This window comes from Notothenia rossii, assembly GCF_949606895.1.
Source record: "Notothenia rossii genome assembly, chromosome: 4".
Lineage (NCBI taxonomy): Eukaryota > Metazoa > Chordata > Actinopteri > Perciformes > Nototheniidae > Notothenia > Notothenia rossii.
In genome coordinates, this window is record NC_136902.1 from 85274994 (window position 1) to 85292055 (window position 17062).

Here is a 17062-nt window from a genome sequence, read left to right on the forward strand (position 1 = left end):
ACACACACTCTCCACACACGGCGTTGCTGGTGGTCGAGCAGTTGCCCTTCTGGAGGCGGTTGATGAGTCCGCAGTCCAGGCAGGTTTGCACTTCTGCAGACTGCGGTCCTCTTGAAGCGGCTGCTCCGGCAGGGCACGCACCGGGCATCCTCTCCATAACCAAAGCCACATTCCTGGGGGGATTAACGGGAGAAATACACCGCGTAAGAGGTGGGGTTGGTGATTTGGGGAGATGTGCAGCTGGTGAAAAGAGGGCTTGAATGTGGACTACCGGGGGTCTGAATAAAGAATGATCTTGGCTCGCGGGATCAGAGGAGAACAAAGGCCGGCCTCTTTTGAGAGTCCATCTTACACTGGCAATAATCTCCCTGACTCTCTCCGTTTGAAAGAGCGGCCTTCCGCTGCAAGACCCAGAAAGCCAGGCATTTGAATAATAAAGGACCTGGGGGACATCCCACTGTTGTATTATTGCAAGTTTATTGCTGCGTTTTTGTGCAACTCCCTCTCCAAGCAGACTCTGTGAGTGTCCGTTGATTGAGTGGCCAGTGAGCAAAAGGAAACGCTTCAGGAAGGGGGGAAGGATTATGGAGAGGTATATGGAGAAAATAAGTTGAATACTCTTTTTGTCGTCTTCAACAATTGAAACAGCACTTTAAAAGCACAGCTTCCTCCTGCTATGTGACTGATCTAATGCTCAACCACCTTTTGAGGATTTGTTCACCTGAAACCAAGACGTTTTTGAAAGATTATTGTTGGGGAAAAATATGTTTTTGCCAGCTCTGACTCAAATGTAGACAGAAAGAAGAACTATGTTTGGTTCGTTGAATTATTTATTTTAGAATGAGTATAACTTTTTCACATTCCACATTGTTTTCTACAACAACCGGCAGTGTAGAAATGAGGACCTCTGGTCTGATACGACACGATACCAAAATAACTTTATTGTGTTTGTCCATTGATCATAACACCCACGTATTTATATAAATAAAATACCTGCTTGATTATTTCAGTATGGAGGACGATTTATTTCCTCTGTTCTCTTTGTGTTAATCTCAGAAGCAACAGTGGGCGACCAAGTCTTCTTTCTTATGTCGTTCCCCTCTTTATCACTCATCAGCCACCCCCTCTCTGTTTCTCACTCTTTCTCTGTCCCTCTCCCCCCCACCTCCACTTTTCCCTTCCCTTCCCGGCCTTATATGGAGAGTTCATAACAGCTGCAACGCTCCATATCGCCGGTCCACCTCGGGCCAGGCTGGCTCAAGGGTTCAACGTCATGTGTTTGGCAGGAAGGACTGAAATCCTCATCTTCTGACGGTGCCATCGGACGATCGCATCTTTACACCCCCCCCCCCCCCCCCCCTTCTTTATATCTTGCCAGTCTGCTTCCCCTAACCCAACCTCCCCCCCCCATGTCAGACTTGTTGTGCCCACATTCCTGCAGGACTGCATGCCCGGGCAGTGAAACGGGACACGGGCGAAGAGAGAAGAGAAACCCCGTTTGAAGCTGGCCCCCCTCCCCATGTCTATCCTCCTGGCTCATGATTGCTCCGCTGGACAACAGGAGGGCAGCTGCTTCGGAGCTGATAATGACGGATCAATGCATGATGTCATCCCTGCAGAAGCTTTTCACTCAGCGCGGCGTACAGTAATATCAGCTGTCATTTAAATGTCAGTTTGTCATTGAGGTCTTTCAACACAACGTTTGAGGGATTTTAAAGAGTACGAATTACAAAACAAGAGATGGAAATGAACAGCTGGAGTACAGAAATACAATTAATATATTTGGTGTTAGTTCAGTGTTGAGTTTTAGTTCTTCTCACCATGACCTTTGCTTCTAAACTACACCAATGTGGATTGTTACCACCTATGAGGTTAGACCAAAGTATTAAAACATGTAGAGTTTAATCCCAGGTCATATGTACGGTAACGGGTCTTCTTGAACATATTGCATCATATTGTATCGTATCGGTTCATATCGTATCGTTAGGTGTCGCAACGTATCTAATCGTATCCCAAAGTAACGCATCATACCATACCTTTCGTATCGTAAGGTGTCGTGTCGCATCGTTACGTATTGTGGTGTATCCGATTGTATAGTATTGTAACTCGTAGTATCGTATCGTAACCACATCGTAACATATCGTAACCGATATCAAATCGTATCGTATCATCGTGCCCCCGTGACTGTGGGAAGCTCAGACTGAGTGAAGGGAGGCTGGAAAACTACCAAAACACTCAACCCTAATACTACTCCTCAAGAAAGTGCTGTAGGTGACCAACTTCCACATGAAGGATGGTTTCCCCAGCCCCCCCCACCCCCCCCCCCATGCTCAGCACTGGCACTAGCTCTGCCTGCGGGGCCCCACATGGCAGGACGGGGGCCGATGCCACGTCGTCAGGGGCGGGTCAGAGCACTGAAACAAAAGGAAAAACAGGCCAACTTCTGGCCCTCTGATCCAGGCGGCACAGATCATCAAGGAGTGATCTCTTTCTTCTTTTATCCCCGCGAACAAAGCTGCAGAGCCAACATCCTGCACTGACTGAGCAGCTCAAAGAAACTCCTTACTCTGTGGTAAACTGTGACGTTGTTATTATAGGAAAGGGTGAGAACTAAATGTGTAAGCCTTTCCCAACACACCATTAAAAAGCCACCAATAACTGCAAATGAATACACATTAAGCAGTTCTGGACAGTAACACAATACATTTACTTAAGCACCATAATTAAAACATATTGACATCACTAAACACTTGTGCTTCTATTGGCTAGCTCTACAACACATTGTATGAGATGAGGATAAGGGGCGGGACATCTCTATGCGGTTGACCAATCACAACAGAGCCGACCAACGAACCAATCAGAGCAGACTGGGCTCTGGTTTCAGACAGAGGGTGAAAAGAGGTGCTGCAGCACAGGCAGTATGAGAAGAATAAAGAGCTTTTTGAACATTAAAGCATGCAGACATGTCACAGTAGAGACACATAATACTAATATGAACCTGGAAATGATCATAATAGGGCCCCTTTAAGCAAATGGACACTCATGTGTGAATCCTTAAAAACAGATACTCAACATCCCATTTCCATGCCCTATCTCCGGATCTAGTTTAGTGGGACTGCCAAGCATAACAGCAGAAGAGTGTAGAGAGAGAGAGCTGAAGCATGTTCAGACGCAGAGATATTTCTCAGATTAGTAGGGAATCACAAGGGGGGCAGCAAGTCATCTGATCTGGTAATGAACCAACACTGAAAACAAAGTATGAGAGCTAGAGCAGTGCTCTGTCTGGGATACAACACACTCCTCCTCTCTGTTTCCCTTTTTCCCCACTCAAACTTCATTTGTTCAGACAATTAAAAAGCAACATCCGCACAGTAACCAGACAGCCTGTGTTCTAGAGCCTTCAGAAAGTTAATTCTTGTGTATTATGGACACAAGATGGAGATTTATCAATGCATTTTTCCCCGCAAATAATCAAGGTCAGTATAAATCCCAACAGTATGAGTAGGGTATATCTCCAATCATACAAATTCAAGATATATGTTAACTATTGAGACCATTCGACAGTGTATAACTCTTTTATTAGTGTTATAAACATGTCAGTCTCTCCATCTCATGAATGATTTTCATCCAATACTGTAGAAGGTTCTGCCTTTATGAGTAATTGCTTTTTTCACGGCTACTTTGAATATTTGTCTGTCCGTACCCATTCCTCCGTTAAGTTTTAAAATATAGCTATGATTGAGCTGTCAGAGTATGTCTTCACTCTATTACAGCTGGTTTATGTTGTTTTTATACACATAACAGTGAGGATAATGCTTGTTCTCTGAATTTGACAATTGTATAAGTTGCTTTTACACCCTTTTGTCTCTCATTCAGAAGTCCTTTGCCCTGGAAGTGTGGCTGCAGGAAATGTTTCACTCTTGCTACAAACTACAAGACACATCAAAGTTGTGTTTTTAGGCTGCTGGCAGTCTTCCAGCATTTCCCCTCGCATGCTTGATACAGCACAAGTCCAATTTACCATGAATGAAAAATGTCTGAGACAGAATAAGTGGTTTTAATGTAATGGCCGTTCCCTCTGTGTGTGGTTCTTTTAGCTACAGTTAGTGTAAAGGGGCTAATTGATGTGTGTCAGCCCGCCTAAGAGCAGCTTCCAGAGGCAAACTTCCAGAGCAAACTGGGGCACATTCCTCTGGGATCTCCATGGCAGCTGCACAGAGCGACTCCAAAACTCTGCTTCCCTCTGAGCCCTGCCTTTCAGAACATGCATGGATTGTCTTCAGAAGTTGTTTCTCTGGGAAACTTTCTCTGAGTTGCAGGGCCGGGTTGCCGCTGTGAGCGGGACTCCCGCTACCTTCAGAGAAAGAGCGAGGCGGCCAATTATTAACCAGGACCCCGGGGTGGCTAGCAGCATTCATGCCTGTGGAGCTGAGGGAACACGAGGACTACTGAAGCGTATGAGCGACCACAGAGTGCATGTCTGCGTGCACGTAGATTAAAGGCAACCAGGCTTAAATGCATGTGTGCAACAGATGTCAAGCGTGATGCAGATTTTTTCCACCGGTAGGGGAAAGCTGGGATGAGAGTAGAAGTTTTCAGTCATTTTGAAAGAAAACTTTACAGACAGAAGACATTTTTCATTGTGACTCCTAACAGTTAAACCTGACTTGCCTCTATACTTAAAAACTCTGACATGGCAAACCTCTGGATGTATTAAAGTACTAATGAACCTATTAAATGTTTATGAATTATGACGTATAAAACCAAAAAAGGTACCACTACAGTAACACACATGTTCTGTTTGCCTTAACTGTACTTTCACTCTTGGTCTTGGAACACTTTTCAAAGGGTGCACTCAGCTAAAAAACTGCAAGAAAAACTATTATCAGTACGTTTACATTATACTCTTCTCTTTCAGAATGCACTATACTATACAACTATACATATCATTAAAGGGGACACACATTTTTAATCCTAAATATCTTGGATTCTTCTTTTTGTTTCGTTTTTTTTTTCGAGTGTTAGAAATTCAAATCAATGTTTTGATGGTATAATGTAGCTTAAACATACCGTCAGTTTACATGCTGTTTTATACTGAAAAAACCAGAAATTCTCGTGCACAACCAGTTGTTAAGCTTTTATTCTGAAAATCCTTCATCTCCGGTTAGCATTTAGCATGTGGCTAATATACTATTTCCTAAAGAGGTGAATTTAGTAGCGAAATGACATGGAGTGATGCACACCGAAACCTACTGATTTAACACTACAACTATAGATGTCGAGATACTACCATGCTGAATACTAAATGAAGGTACAGTTTATTTGAATACATTATTGTTTACAGACGTGGGTGGCATGTGACAACATCCGGAACTCCACCGGAAACCAAAATGCCGTGAAGTATTTCCCGAATTACAGCGTTTAGAATGTGTTAAATGAAAAGTGATGAAAGAGAATATGAGGAGAAGAGGCATGTGGAAGTAAGCAATTAATGTAAAATGTCGGAATCCTCCGTATAACGCAATATCGGACTCAGCAGAACGAGGGGGGGAGTCCCCTACGTCACTGCAGCTCCCAGAGAGGAGGAGCGAACAGCCAGCAAGCGGGAAGTACGAAGACTTGTGTGCTCTCTTCTTCACGGCCGCCATTGCGAGAGGGAGCTGCAGCTTTTCTCTCCTCACCTGAACAATATTCTGCTTGTAACACAACCACGCCTTTTTTAATTAAAGTATCCCATTTGAATCTTCTCAGAGACTCCATTTATTCTCATTTTTAAAGCTTCTCTCCTGGACGCGAGAATAACGAACATAGTTAACGAGTCACTGATTTTAAGCGTTTTTACAGGTAACTAGTAATTGTAACAGAGTACATTTTTTAAGTAACCCTCCTAACGCTGGCTGCCAGAGAGGAAAAAGCTTTTGAAGCCTGTTTGTACAAAGCACACATAAACCTGTGGCTAAGGTAGGTGGAGGAGAGGAGAAGTGTAGTCCCAGTTGAAAGAGCAGCAAGCTTAGGCATGGCTGGCTTCAAACGGTGAAGACAATGAGTTGGACAGGGAGCAGCGGGGAGAAACAATGGAAGCCATTCAGCCGCAGGAGGTCAGGAGTATGGGTGTGACTGATTAAAGAGGGGTGCTCTGCATGAAAGAGAGGAAGTAATAAATAATGTTGGATACACTTTTCTAAACCTTGTCCTTGCTTTTCATTTGCAGAGGGTTTTTTTCACCATCACACTTCCTTTAGGTACAGGAAGTTGATTCAACTGACCGATAATAGATCCCTCATTGGACTACCAGTAGTGGAAAGTACATTTACTCAAGTGTATTTGTACTTTACTTGAGTATTTCCATGTTATGCTGCTTCATGCTTCTACTCAACTCCAAGGCAAATGTTGTAAGTGTTCCCCTTTTGTTAATTGTTTTTGACATCTATAAAACCAGAAAAACAGCAACAAAAACCTTTGAGAATCAGCCGTATAACGTGAAGGCATATTTTAAGGATTCGCAAAACTTCACAGGTTTGTTTATGGCTGCAAAAACAAATGACATTCAGGCACAGTAATCATTTTAGCACCATTTAGCTCATGTTAGCATGCTAGCTAGCTCTTTTAAGATGGTGAGCATGGTCAAAATAGTACTTAAATATGGTGCTTTAGTATATTTGAGTTACTTTCAAGCACTGGTACTAGGCACAGTGGGTGTTAGAGCTAGTCAAACAGCATATCCCTTGTGAACATGTTAGCATGCTGATGTTAGCATTTAGCTCCAACAGCTGCTGCCTAATAGCTAAAATAAATAACCCTGTTTATTGAAGGTGTACCCACCTTTGAGAGCTCCTGTCCTGCATCACACTGCCTGCAGGGTCTACAGCTCCCGAAGCGGTCCTTGTACTCCTGCTCTCGGCACTCCCTTGTCTCCTCCTCGGCCCCCACAGGAATCTGAGGGGACAGACGTTTGGTGAAAGTTAGAGATTCCTGTGTGTCATCACTACTTTCATCCACAACAGACTGGATCCACAGCTAATCTCTCTCATAATAGTTTAAAGGGATTTCTTCAAAAACAAGTCTGATACTGTTGGGATGAGATAACATGTAATGAGCCCTGTGGGAAAAGCAGCAGATTCTTAATCAAAAGCAATAATAATAATAATAATAATAATAGTAGCTTGGATTTATATAGCGCCTTTCAAGGGACCCAAGGTCGCTTTACAAGTAATAGGGCAAAAAACAAACATAACAAAACAAAAAGTCAGACAGGCAAAACAACAGATCGGTTTAGGGGCCGAAAGCCTTGGCAAACAGATGGGACTTGAGGGCCCTTTTGAAGGTGTCCAAGAAATACAAGAATCGCAAGAGAGAAGATAACAAATACAATACAAATACAATAAAAAGTAAAATGACACTCAGCCTGGCCAGTGTTACCAGCCGTTGCCTGTTAAGCAGTTCATGTGCATGTGTGCAGAGGTGAGGTAATTAGGTACAAGTAGAAATACTTCAGTTTCAGTCCAAGCTGTGTGAATCACTTTTAAGTGTCCCCTGGTTTCCGTTGTGTTTTGAGCTTCTTGCAGTGTTTTGTTTATACAGCGCTTTTAAGAGAGTAAAACTCAGACAGAAGACTTCTTTGATGGGGAGTCCTGACAGTTAAACCTGATTTGCCTCGATACTGAAAAACTCTGACATGGCAAACCTCTGGATGTATTAAAGTACTAATCAATCCGTCAAATGATTATGAATTTTGACGTAAAAAAACTAAAATGTACCATTACGGTAACACCATTTTTTGTTTGCCTTTAATGTACTTTCCCTCTTGGTCTTGGCCAACTTCCATCTTGCAGTGTTTTGTTTATACAGCGCTTTTAGTAAATGCTGTATTTGTTTCGCCAAGTTGGTGAATGTTTTCTAAACCCATGTGTTGTCAAGTTGGTGAAGATGTTTCATCATTTCTATGTGTTTTGGCACATTTGTGTTTTTATATTTACATCGGTTTTGAAACTGCAAAGCGTTTATCCTAATGGAAATGTTTTGCACGGGTCGGACACTGTAAATTGTGGTAATTATAGGTTGTAAGCAAATCAAAAGAACAAAAATGATCTTGTTTTCTTTCTTGTGTTGAAAATAAAATGAGGAAATGCTTACCAGAGCTGAATATATGACATGCACGGTGAGCAGGAGTGAGAAGGTGTGTTGAAGGATCCTGAACATGTTGATGAAGCACTTGTTGCCTGCAGCTGTAAACAGGACACAACAGAAGACGACTCAGTACTAGCGGCAAAACTCAAAACTAACATTTTCTTCTGAGTTGTACTACCAATACAGGCAGGTTTAGGCAGTGGTGGAAGAAGTAGTCAATTTGTAAAAGTACTCAAGTTACAGGTGAAAGTCCTCCATTCTAAATCGTACTTAATAAAAGTAAAACGTGTTGGCCTTCAATTATACTTAAAGTACCAAAAGTAATGGTAATGCCTAAAGGCCCATTTCAGGATCATATATTTAAATGTGCTGGATTATGATCAGTGTGGAAGAAGTACTCAGATCCTTTACTGAAATAAAGGTAGCCATTCATTTTGTCAAAATACTCCATTACAAGTACAATTCCTACCTTCTGATGTAAAAGTACAGGTCGGCAAAATGTACTTAAAGTATACAAAGTTAAAATACTAACTATGCAGAAATATGTGATATATTATTTTATATATGACATTTTGAGATTGTTAATATTGTTGCATCAAGCAGCATTTTACTGTTGTTGAAACACAGTTTTGATGCACACATTATTAATCCCGAATACTTTTTTGTAGAGATGTCCCAATCCGATCACGTGATCGGCGATCGAAGCCGATCACGTGATTTTCAAAAGATCGGAATCGGGAGAAACAAAATCGGGGATCGGGATTTTTTTTTTCTTTTCTTTTTTTTTTTTAAATGTTGTATTCAATGTTACAAAACAAAAATGACCATGTTCAAGTCTTAAAGTCATCCTGAGGCCTTAGTTTTGGTTTCAAATTACAGAACATCATGTATGCGTTGCTTCTTTGGGGCTTGTTTTCAGACCTGGTTGCTTATTTCTCTCAAATCTGGCAACAGAGTGGGCGGGGCGCAGTGTCTAACTGTAGCAGTAAGCTAACGAGTACTGAAAGCTTTATTTTGTTTTGATCCAATGCTGCACAACTGAACTGATCCAATGCTGCTGTGAAAGAAAGAAGCTATATCCATGTTGGATAGAATATCCAATTTAAATAAAAAAATAACCTTAAGGGACAACTTGAATGCTTTTTTTCTTTTTTTCCTCTTAATGCATTGCATAAAGATCGGATCGGGAAAAATCGGTATCGGCAAATTGTCAAAATCAAATGATCGGAATCGGATCGGGAGCAAAAAAAGGTGATCGGGACATCCCTACTTTTTTGTAATATATTGTTTAATTGTACTTTATTGTACCTTAAACATGTGTGTCCACTAGTTACATTTTTAGAGATTCATTATGTTGAAAGACTATCACATGTTTTAATTCAACATCTGAAAAGTCCCTAAAGCTAAGTGAAGTAGAGTAAAAGTATAGAAATACTAAAGTAAGGTACAAGTATGTACTTAGTTTCCATCTTATTTATTTTAATGTAATGTTCCTATGAGTCTTCTTAATGTAAATCTGTAGAGGTTGTAATAAAAAAGCATAAATTAACTTTGCTATACTTTAAGTTCATTAAACTGATCTCTGATCTGTACTTCATATATAATGTAGGAATTGTACTTGTAATGGAGTATTTTGACATTAAGGTATGGCTACTTTTACTTCAGTGATCACTTTCTTTCACCTCCGATCATAATCCAGTCATTTCATATACATCATGTACACCTTATGTTTCTGAAATGGGTCTTTAGGCATAACCAGTACTTTTACTTTTAGTGCTTTAAGTCTAATTTGATGCTGATACTTTTTTTACTTTTACTTAAGTAACATTTTAAATTACTATTATGTACTGCTACTTGAACTTGAGTAAAACATCTGAGTACTTTTCCAGTGGTGGAATGTAACTAAGTACATAAAGACAAGTATTGAACTTAAGTACACAATTTAGATACTTCTTTGCTTGAGCATTTTCACATTATGCTACTTTATAGTTTTACTAATCTACATTTATTTAACACATTTAGTTACCACTATTATTAAAATATATCAATTAACTCGTATAATATCACATTATATAGGTAAAGCTACCCAGCAGTGTATAATGTAATTCAAATAAACCCCACCTTTATCAAGTGCCACAGTGAAGTGATGAACACATTAATGCAAAAATAATTATCATTTTTAAAAGTACCAATATATACGGTGCTTAAATGGGCCATTCTGCACAATGACTACTTCGGTACATAAGGCTACATAATTAATAATAACTTAATTTTGCTAATACTTTTTTTTGTACAATTTTGAATGCAGGATTATGATTTGTAACTGAGTATTTTGACTCTGTAGTATCGGTACTTTTACTTAAGTAAAACATCGGAGTAACTTTTCAACAACTGCACATTTTAAAGCCACATTACAGTCAGCTTATCTTACAGTGTAGCTATAACAGCATCGGTATTGTAATAGTCAGAGGTGGGAGAAGTATATCTCTGACTTAAGTCAAAGTAGAAGTACCAGAGTGTAAGAACCTACTTACTCAAGTAAAAGTACAAAAGTATCAGCATCAAAATATACTTAAAGTACCAAAAGTAAAAGTACTCATTATGCAGATTGGCACATTTCAGAATAATATATATTATATGTTGTGATTATAATTATTGATGCATTAAAGTGTTATCAACGCTGGTAAATGTGCAGCTAGTTTGAATGACTTTGTATACTGCAGGGTAGCTTGAGAATTTGACTCCAGGTGTAACTAAAGTCTTATTTAAGTGTTGATTATATTTCACATCATCAATCGAAATTTGCTAAGTAATTAAAGGTATTAAATACATGTAGTGGAGTCAAAATACACAATTTACCTCTGGCTTGTAGTGGAGTAAAAGTACTAAGTAGCAACACATGGAACACTGAAGTCAAGAACAAGTCCCTCGAAATTGTTCTAAAATACAGTACTTGAGTAAATGTACTTAGTTACTTTACACCAGTGGCTAGTGCACATGTAAAGCTTGAAAACGAACCAAAGGCTTGTTCTGTGTTCGTTGTCGTAAGAGCCCAAACATCGAACGTCTAGAAACGTATGAAAGTCTCTTCTTACCTGAGAGAAAAAGAGTATTTAAGTGAAGTTGTTGGTGGTTTTAAGTCGACAGCAGACCGGTGAGAGGTGAGCTGTGTGTCCCGCACCGGTCCGCTCACCATGTCAGCTGAAGAAACACAGCGAGCAGGACTACACTCTGCCACAGATCAAAGACGGGGAGAGGGGGTGGCTTCATGGATCTGACGCGCGTGTATCTGATCCCTGATCAGCCTGCCTCACATCAAAGAGCCGTCCCACAGTGCGAGGCAAACACACACACTGGCTGAGAAATGTGATCAATAACAGCGTTTCCTCTGCCGCTTTGTTATCAGAGTCTACTCTCTCCCTCTTCACTGTGTGTGTGTGTGTGTGTGTGTGCGTGTGTGTGTGCGCGCGCGTGTGCGTGTGCGTGTGTGTGTGTGTGTGTGTGTGTGTGTGTGTGTGTGTGTGTGTGTGTGTGTGTGTGTGTGTGTGTGTGTGTGTGTGTGTGTGTGTGTGTGCGGTTTATTTAATGGCTGTTTCATGGAAGTTGGTCTCTTGGATTTTGAGCTCCAGCCAAGTGGCTTCCAAACTGTGGTCCGTCGACCTACCTTCACAGGGTCCCTGTCGGTCCTAATTTACTTTTTTTGTCATTGTGCAGAGTGCAAGCCGATGAAATGCTTATAGCATCTAACAAAAAGTGGATATATATATTTTTTTGTATTCTTATTAAACTCTGAGGAAGAGCAGGTTTAATGACAACTTACTGATTTTGTCTGCATGCTGGAAAATATACTGTATTCATGGAAAGGGATCATTGCTTGTTATGTGTTGGAACTTTTGCATCATGGCTGGACAACTTATTTAATAAAGTTTAATACAAAATATATATCCGTGTGTCTTTTCTTTTTTTTTTACAAAACTTGTGCCATTGAAAGTAAAATCAGTCCCACTGAGAAAAATAAACCTCTAAATAAAGATCCTGACTCAAGTAAAGATGTTGTTAAATACCTCAAATGTTTTTCCATTTTCTGATTATTATTTTCTTCATATTCCTACATGTGAAATTTCATTTTTTGCGACCGAGTTGATTTGTGAGGATTGTGACGATAAGACTATGACAATGACTGTGTGTGTGCGCGCGTGCACGCGTGCATGTGTCCGTGTTTGTGAATTTCTGCACCGAGGCAAAGACACAGAGGACAAAAGTTCAACACTGCAGCTAAAGTGGACAATTACTGTACATGTCCGGGCAAGTTTTGCATCCATTCAAGCAGCTATACTTTGCAAATGTAATTAGTTTGCAAATGTAATTAGATGTTGCTTAGTTTATTTATTCACATGTCTCTTGTGAAATATGCCACAAATAAAGTATTATTAACACTTCATGTGTCGAGTTGAAGGGGAACTATTATGCTCATATTCAGGTTCATACTGGTTCTACTTTGTGCCTCTACTGGGACACGTTTCCATGCTCATGTCCAACATTTTTGTCCTATTTTTGCTCTGCTGCCTGTGCTGCAGCACCTCTTTTCACCCTCTGTCTAAAACCAGAGCCCAGTTTGCTCTGATTGGTTAGCTGGACGGCTCTGTTGTGATAGGTCATGTCCCAGTGATTTTAGCCTTTGCAGACCATTTACATGCACAAAAAACAATATAACACTACAGGAAAGGGAAAACCACAAAAAGCAGAATAAGGCCGATTGAAGATCTAACTTTTTCATCAGCTTTATTTGTTTTTAATGAATAGTTTTACACTGTGACAGTTGCATATTCTTATGTCTGTTTTTAACTGTTATTGTTAAAATTCATGTATTTTATGTTGAGGTTAGATTTGTGCACTGGTGATCTGCATGTCACTCTGACATGAGTCTGTATCATGGTCTGTATACTGCAGTCAAAGGCTCTTCCTCTTTAGACACTTCAGCCTTGCAGTTGTCTCCATCTACTGGAACGTTGGTGTCGTTATTTATTTGTTGGTCTTCTTGAATAAACTACCAGAGAACTGCTGGTCCACTGCAACTTTTTATTCTTAAATCAAGGTTGAATACCTTCTCTTTTTTTCCCCTGAGAGCGAGGGCGAGAGGAACTCTCTATGGAGTGAAAGGATTTTAGCCTTTGAAAACCATTTACATGCACCTTTATAACACACTTCAGGAAAGGGAGGAACCGTAAAAAGCAGAATATTGCCTGCAATAACTTTTTGTAATATTTTTGCATAATTGTAAGTTGTAACTTGAATAGCAACAAATATATTGTTTACAGTTGCATTATTTTCAAACTTTTCAAATGCAAAATCTAAAAAGTCACTAAAGCTGTTTAATAAAATGAGCAAAAGTAGGCTATAAAGACGCGTTAAATGGAAAAACTAAAGTAAAGTACTTCAAAATTGTACTTAAGTACAGTCAGTAGGCTAGTACTTGAGTAAATGTACGTAGCATAGAAACAATCCACCGCTGGGTTCTTGTCAGTGAATTCTAATCTACTCGACCAGCCCGTATTGCTGGTGAGTCCCATCGGGGCTTTACACCGCAGCTGTCCCTTTAAGAGACCTGTGCTCTAAAATCCTGCAGTATATGAAACTGTCCGCGATTGTTAGACATCTCAACTGAAGACGTATTCCATGCAAACCAAAATCTCTGAAGTGTTCACGTTGGGTACCTTTTCTTGTCATGTTTACGGTTTAAAGGAAGTTGTGTGCGGTGCAGAGGACAGAGATGCTGCAGTGATGCTGCTGCCAGCCTGCTGCTAATGTAAGTATCTCTGTCTCCCTCTCTCCAATGCGGCATTAAGATGTACCCGGGTGTTGCAGAAGGGTATTTTAAGCAAAACATTGGGATGTAAATGATTGAGGGAATGTAGGCTAGCTATAGCCTGGGATTGCTGACAGTGAAGTAGGCTACTCTGGTGAGTGACGTATTTTTGCATATTTATTGTTGGAGTTTTGACTTCTAAGAGTTTTTTTTATATTGCATATGATGTTCAGAGGATGTATATTAGGAAACCCATCATGGTGTTTTATGGTGCCGCGAGTCCTTGACTTTGAGGAGATGATGTCACTTTTCTACGTAATACTGCTGTTTTTCCCACATTGCACCACTTTGAACGATATTTACAAAACATAAAATAATTGTTGTATGCATCAGATAGCCTATCAATGTCTGAACATGCTATATAGACAGTCATCATCACATTGACATATACATATGGATATTTGCATTTGAATATGTTGCTCTAATGTAGTGTAAAAGGTTTTAATGTGAAAGAGCATTAACCAATGGCTGCTCAGCTTCATGGAGATGTTAAAGCAAAGTTGATGTGCGCATCACTGCAGTGTGCATGCCAGCCTCTCATTCTTTTGGTGTTCTGACTACAAGTCCCAGAATTCCGCGAAATAAGCTGCTTAGGCTAATCAAAGTAATGCACCTGCAAGCACTGGTGGGGAAATGTGTGTCACCCTTGCAACCTGCAGTGCCATCTACACAGAGAAAAACATACTATATGAATACATGTTGACATGCAGGCTGTTATTTTTGATTTATTAAAATGTTGCCTGACTTTTTTCATGCTAAATGAATCTAAAGTTATTGTTTTCTGTTTAAAATAAATGTTTGTTTTTATTAATGTCCCTGTTTATTCATCTCCTTATGTATTCCAATGTATTTAAGCTTTAACATCTCCATGCTCTTCTGAACTCAAATAGACGTTTCTGCACTGTTAGTATTTATTTCAATTATACAATAAAACAAAAATCTATAAATTAATCGATATATCAATCAAGAAATGTGTATTTAGAAACTATAAATAGGCTACAGGTTATTATCAAAATAAATAAATGTGCACAGTAAAATAACAATAAATAAATAGAAAAATAACAACCAATAATTCTTCTGTTTTTTCATTCTTAATACATCCAAATTTATTATTTTCTGTATAGATTATTTTTTGTTTTTATTCACTTCCCCAGTTTATTTATCCCCTATTTATTTATTTTTATTTGTTCATGTGTTTATAAAAATGGAAGCATAGCCTTCTACCCTCAAATTGACATCCCCTCATAAAATTAAAATCAATTACTGCAGCACTAACATCTATAAATCACCCTTTAGCACAGATGCCCATTGTTTGAACAGATGGTTGAAGCCCACCCAGAACTGGGCAGTGCTCCAGCTGCAGTTATCAATAGATTTACTTCCGGAACACTGCACCAGTTTAATAGGAGGGAGTGAGACCTCTTTGTTTTTTCATATAGTCTCTGCAGAAGTGTGACTTTAAATGACATGACATGACATTACATTCAGTACTGTGGACAATCCCCACAGGAGCAATTTGGGGTGAAGTGTCTTGCCCAGGGACACAACGAAATGCAGTGGGGCTCGAACTTGCTACCCCCTGATTCCAAGTCCAGCACACTATCCACACGTGGCGACCTATCAGTTCCATTCAGGAAGAGTACTTTTGGTCAGTCATCATTCTCGGTCAGAGCAATAGAAAACTGGAACTCTCTACCCGCTCAAATCAAAGACATACATACACATACCACCTTCACTTAAAAACATGGTTCACTGAGACCTGCACACACTAGTCTGTGTTGAATATGGCGTGTGTGTTACATGTTGTGTTACATGTTGTGATCATGGATGTTGCCCCTCGTTTCTGTTATGTGATTGTGATGTGCTATATGTGACATGTACTGTATGTAACATGTTGTTTATTGTTCTCTTTTATCCTCTCTTATCCTTTCGCCTGTATCAACTTGTCCTTCATCCTTTTTTAAATTTATTTTTATAACTAATGCTGTTGATATATTGTGATTTTAAGGGTGTCTATTACCATCTGGCCAGGGACAACAGCTGGAAATTAGCCATGTCGGCTAAAGCTGCTCCATTTACTGTTTTTGTTCATCGATGGGGGACTGTCCACGACACGTTTAAATAAATAAACTAAACTAAACTAAATCCACTGAGCCACAGCCTCCCGCTCAATAAATGAATTGAAGATGAACTCGCACCCAGTCTATAGTGCTGAGATGAACAGCATACAAAAAATAGTTCAAATGCCTATGCTGGCCCATAGCAAAGAGTTAGCTGAAGTATGCAACTTTGAAAACGTAAATTAATGAATAAAGACTCGTCAGAAATCTTCTATAGGTCAATGTCTGGACTAAATGGCAATGTTCATATCAACAGAATTACATTTTATTGTTTGTAACAGTGTCTTTACTGGCTGATGTAAAAATCAAAAAGGAAATAAGACAACTGCAGCTTATCAAAAACGCTCACAAAAAAAGAAAGTGGAACCAGTACCCCAGTTTAAAGCTTTGTAGTTGCTCCCTGTTAATCAAATACATGATTTCAAATACTATTAATTTCATCTTTGACCACTGAATAGTTTGAGGCCAAAATAAATGTCTCATATGCTGCTTTTTCACAAGCCATGCAGAGCTCTTATATCCTCGGGAACAGAAAAAAACATGTAGAATCAGCTTTCAGTTGTTATTCTCTGCAGATCTGGAATAAACATTTGTTCTTTTCAAAACAAGGCTAACATATATTTGTGTTGAAATATTTGTAATTCTTATACCTCTGCAACTATTTAAATATACTGTATTCCCAGTCTTTATTTTTTATCTTTTAAGAGTTGTCCTATTTTATTAGTTTTGTACCTTTATCTGTACGTTTTGGCCTACTTATGTTAAGCACTGGAACGTGTTGGACGAAATAAACTCGCTTTGCCTTACTACGCATGCGCAAAAGTATCACCAGTCAATATTAGTGTAAGCGTCGTAGAAGATGCCTCTTAAATACAAAATAAACCTCTCAAAGGAAATATATATTTATATTAGTTGACCTAATATACCTTTGTTGACTCCTAGCTCAAAG

At 39.5% G+C, this 17062-nt stretch overlaps 1 protein-coding gene across 1 annotated transcript in view; it reads right to left on the minus strand.

Annotated features, from left to right (window-relative positions):
* LOC307034950 (tumor necrosis factor receptor superfamily member 19-like) overlaps positions 1-11552 on the minus strand; it is a 15397-nt gene extending 3845 nt beyond the window's left edge. Inside the window, 6 exon segments of the mRNA XM_079673872.1 lie at positions 7-84; positions 87-107; positions 110-173; positions 6823-6936; positions 8134-8225; positions 11223-11552. Of these exon segments, the coding sequence (XP_079529998.1) occupies positions 7-84; positions 87-107; positions 110-173; positions 6823-6936; positions 8134-8199 (343 nt within the window). The 5' untranslated portion in view covers positions 8200-8225; positions 11223-11552.
* Positions 11553-17062: the final 5510 nt, after the last annotated feature.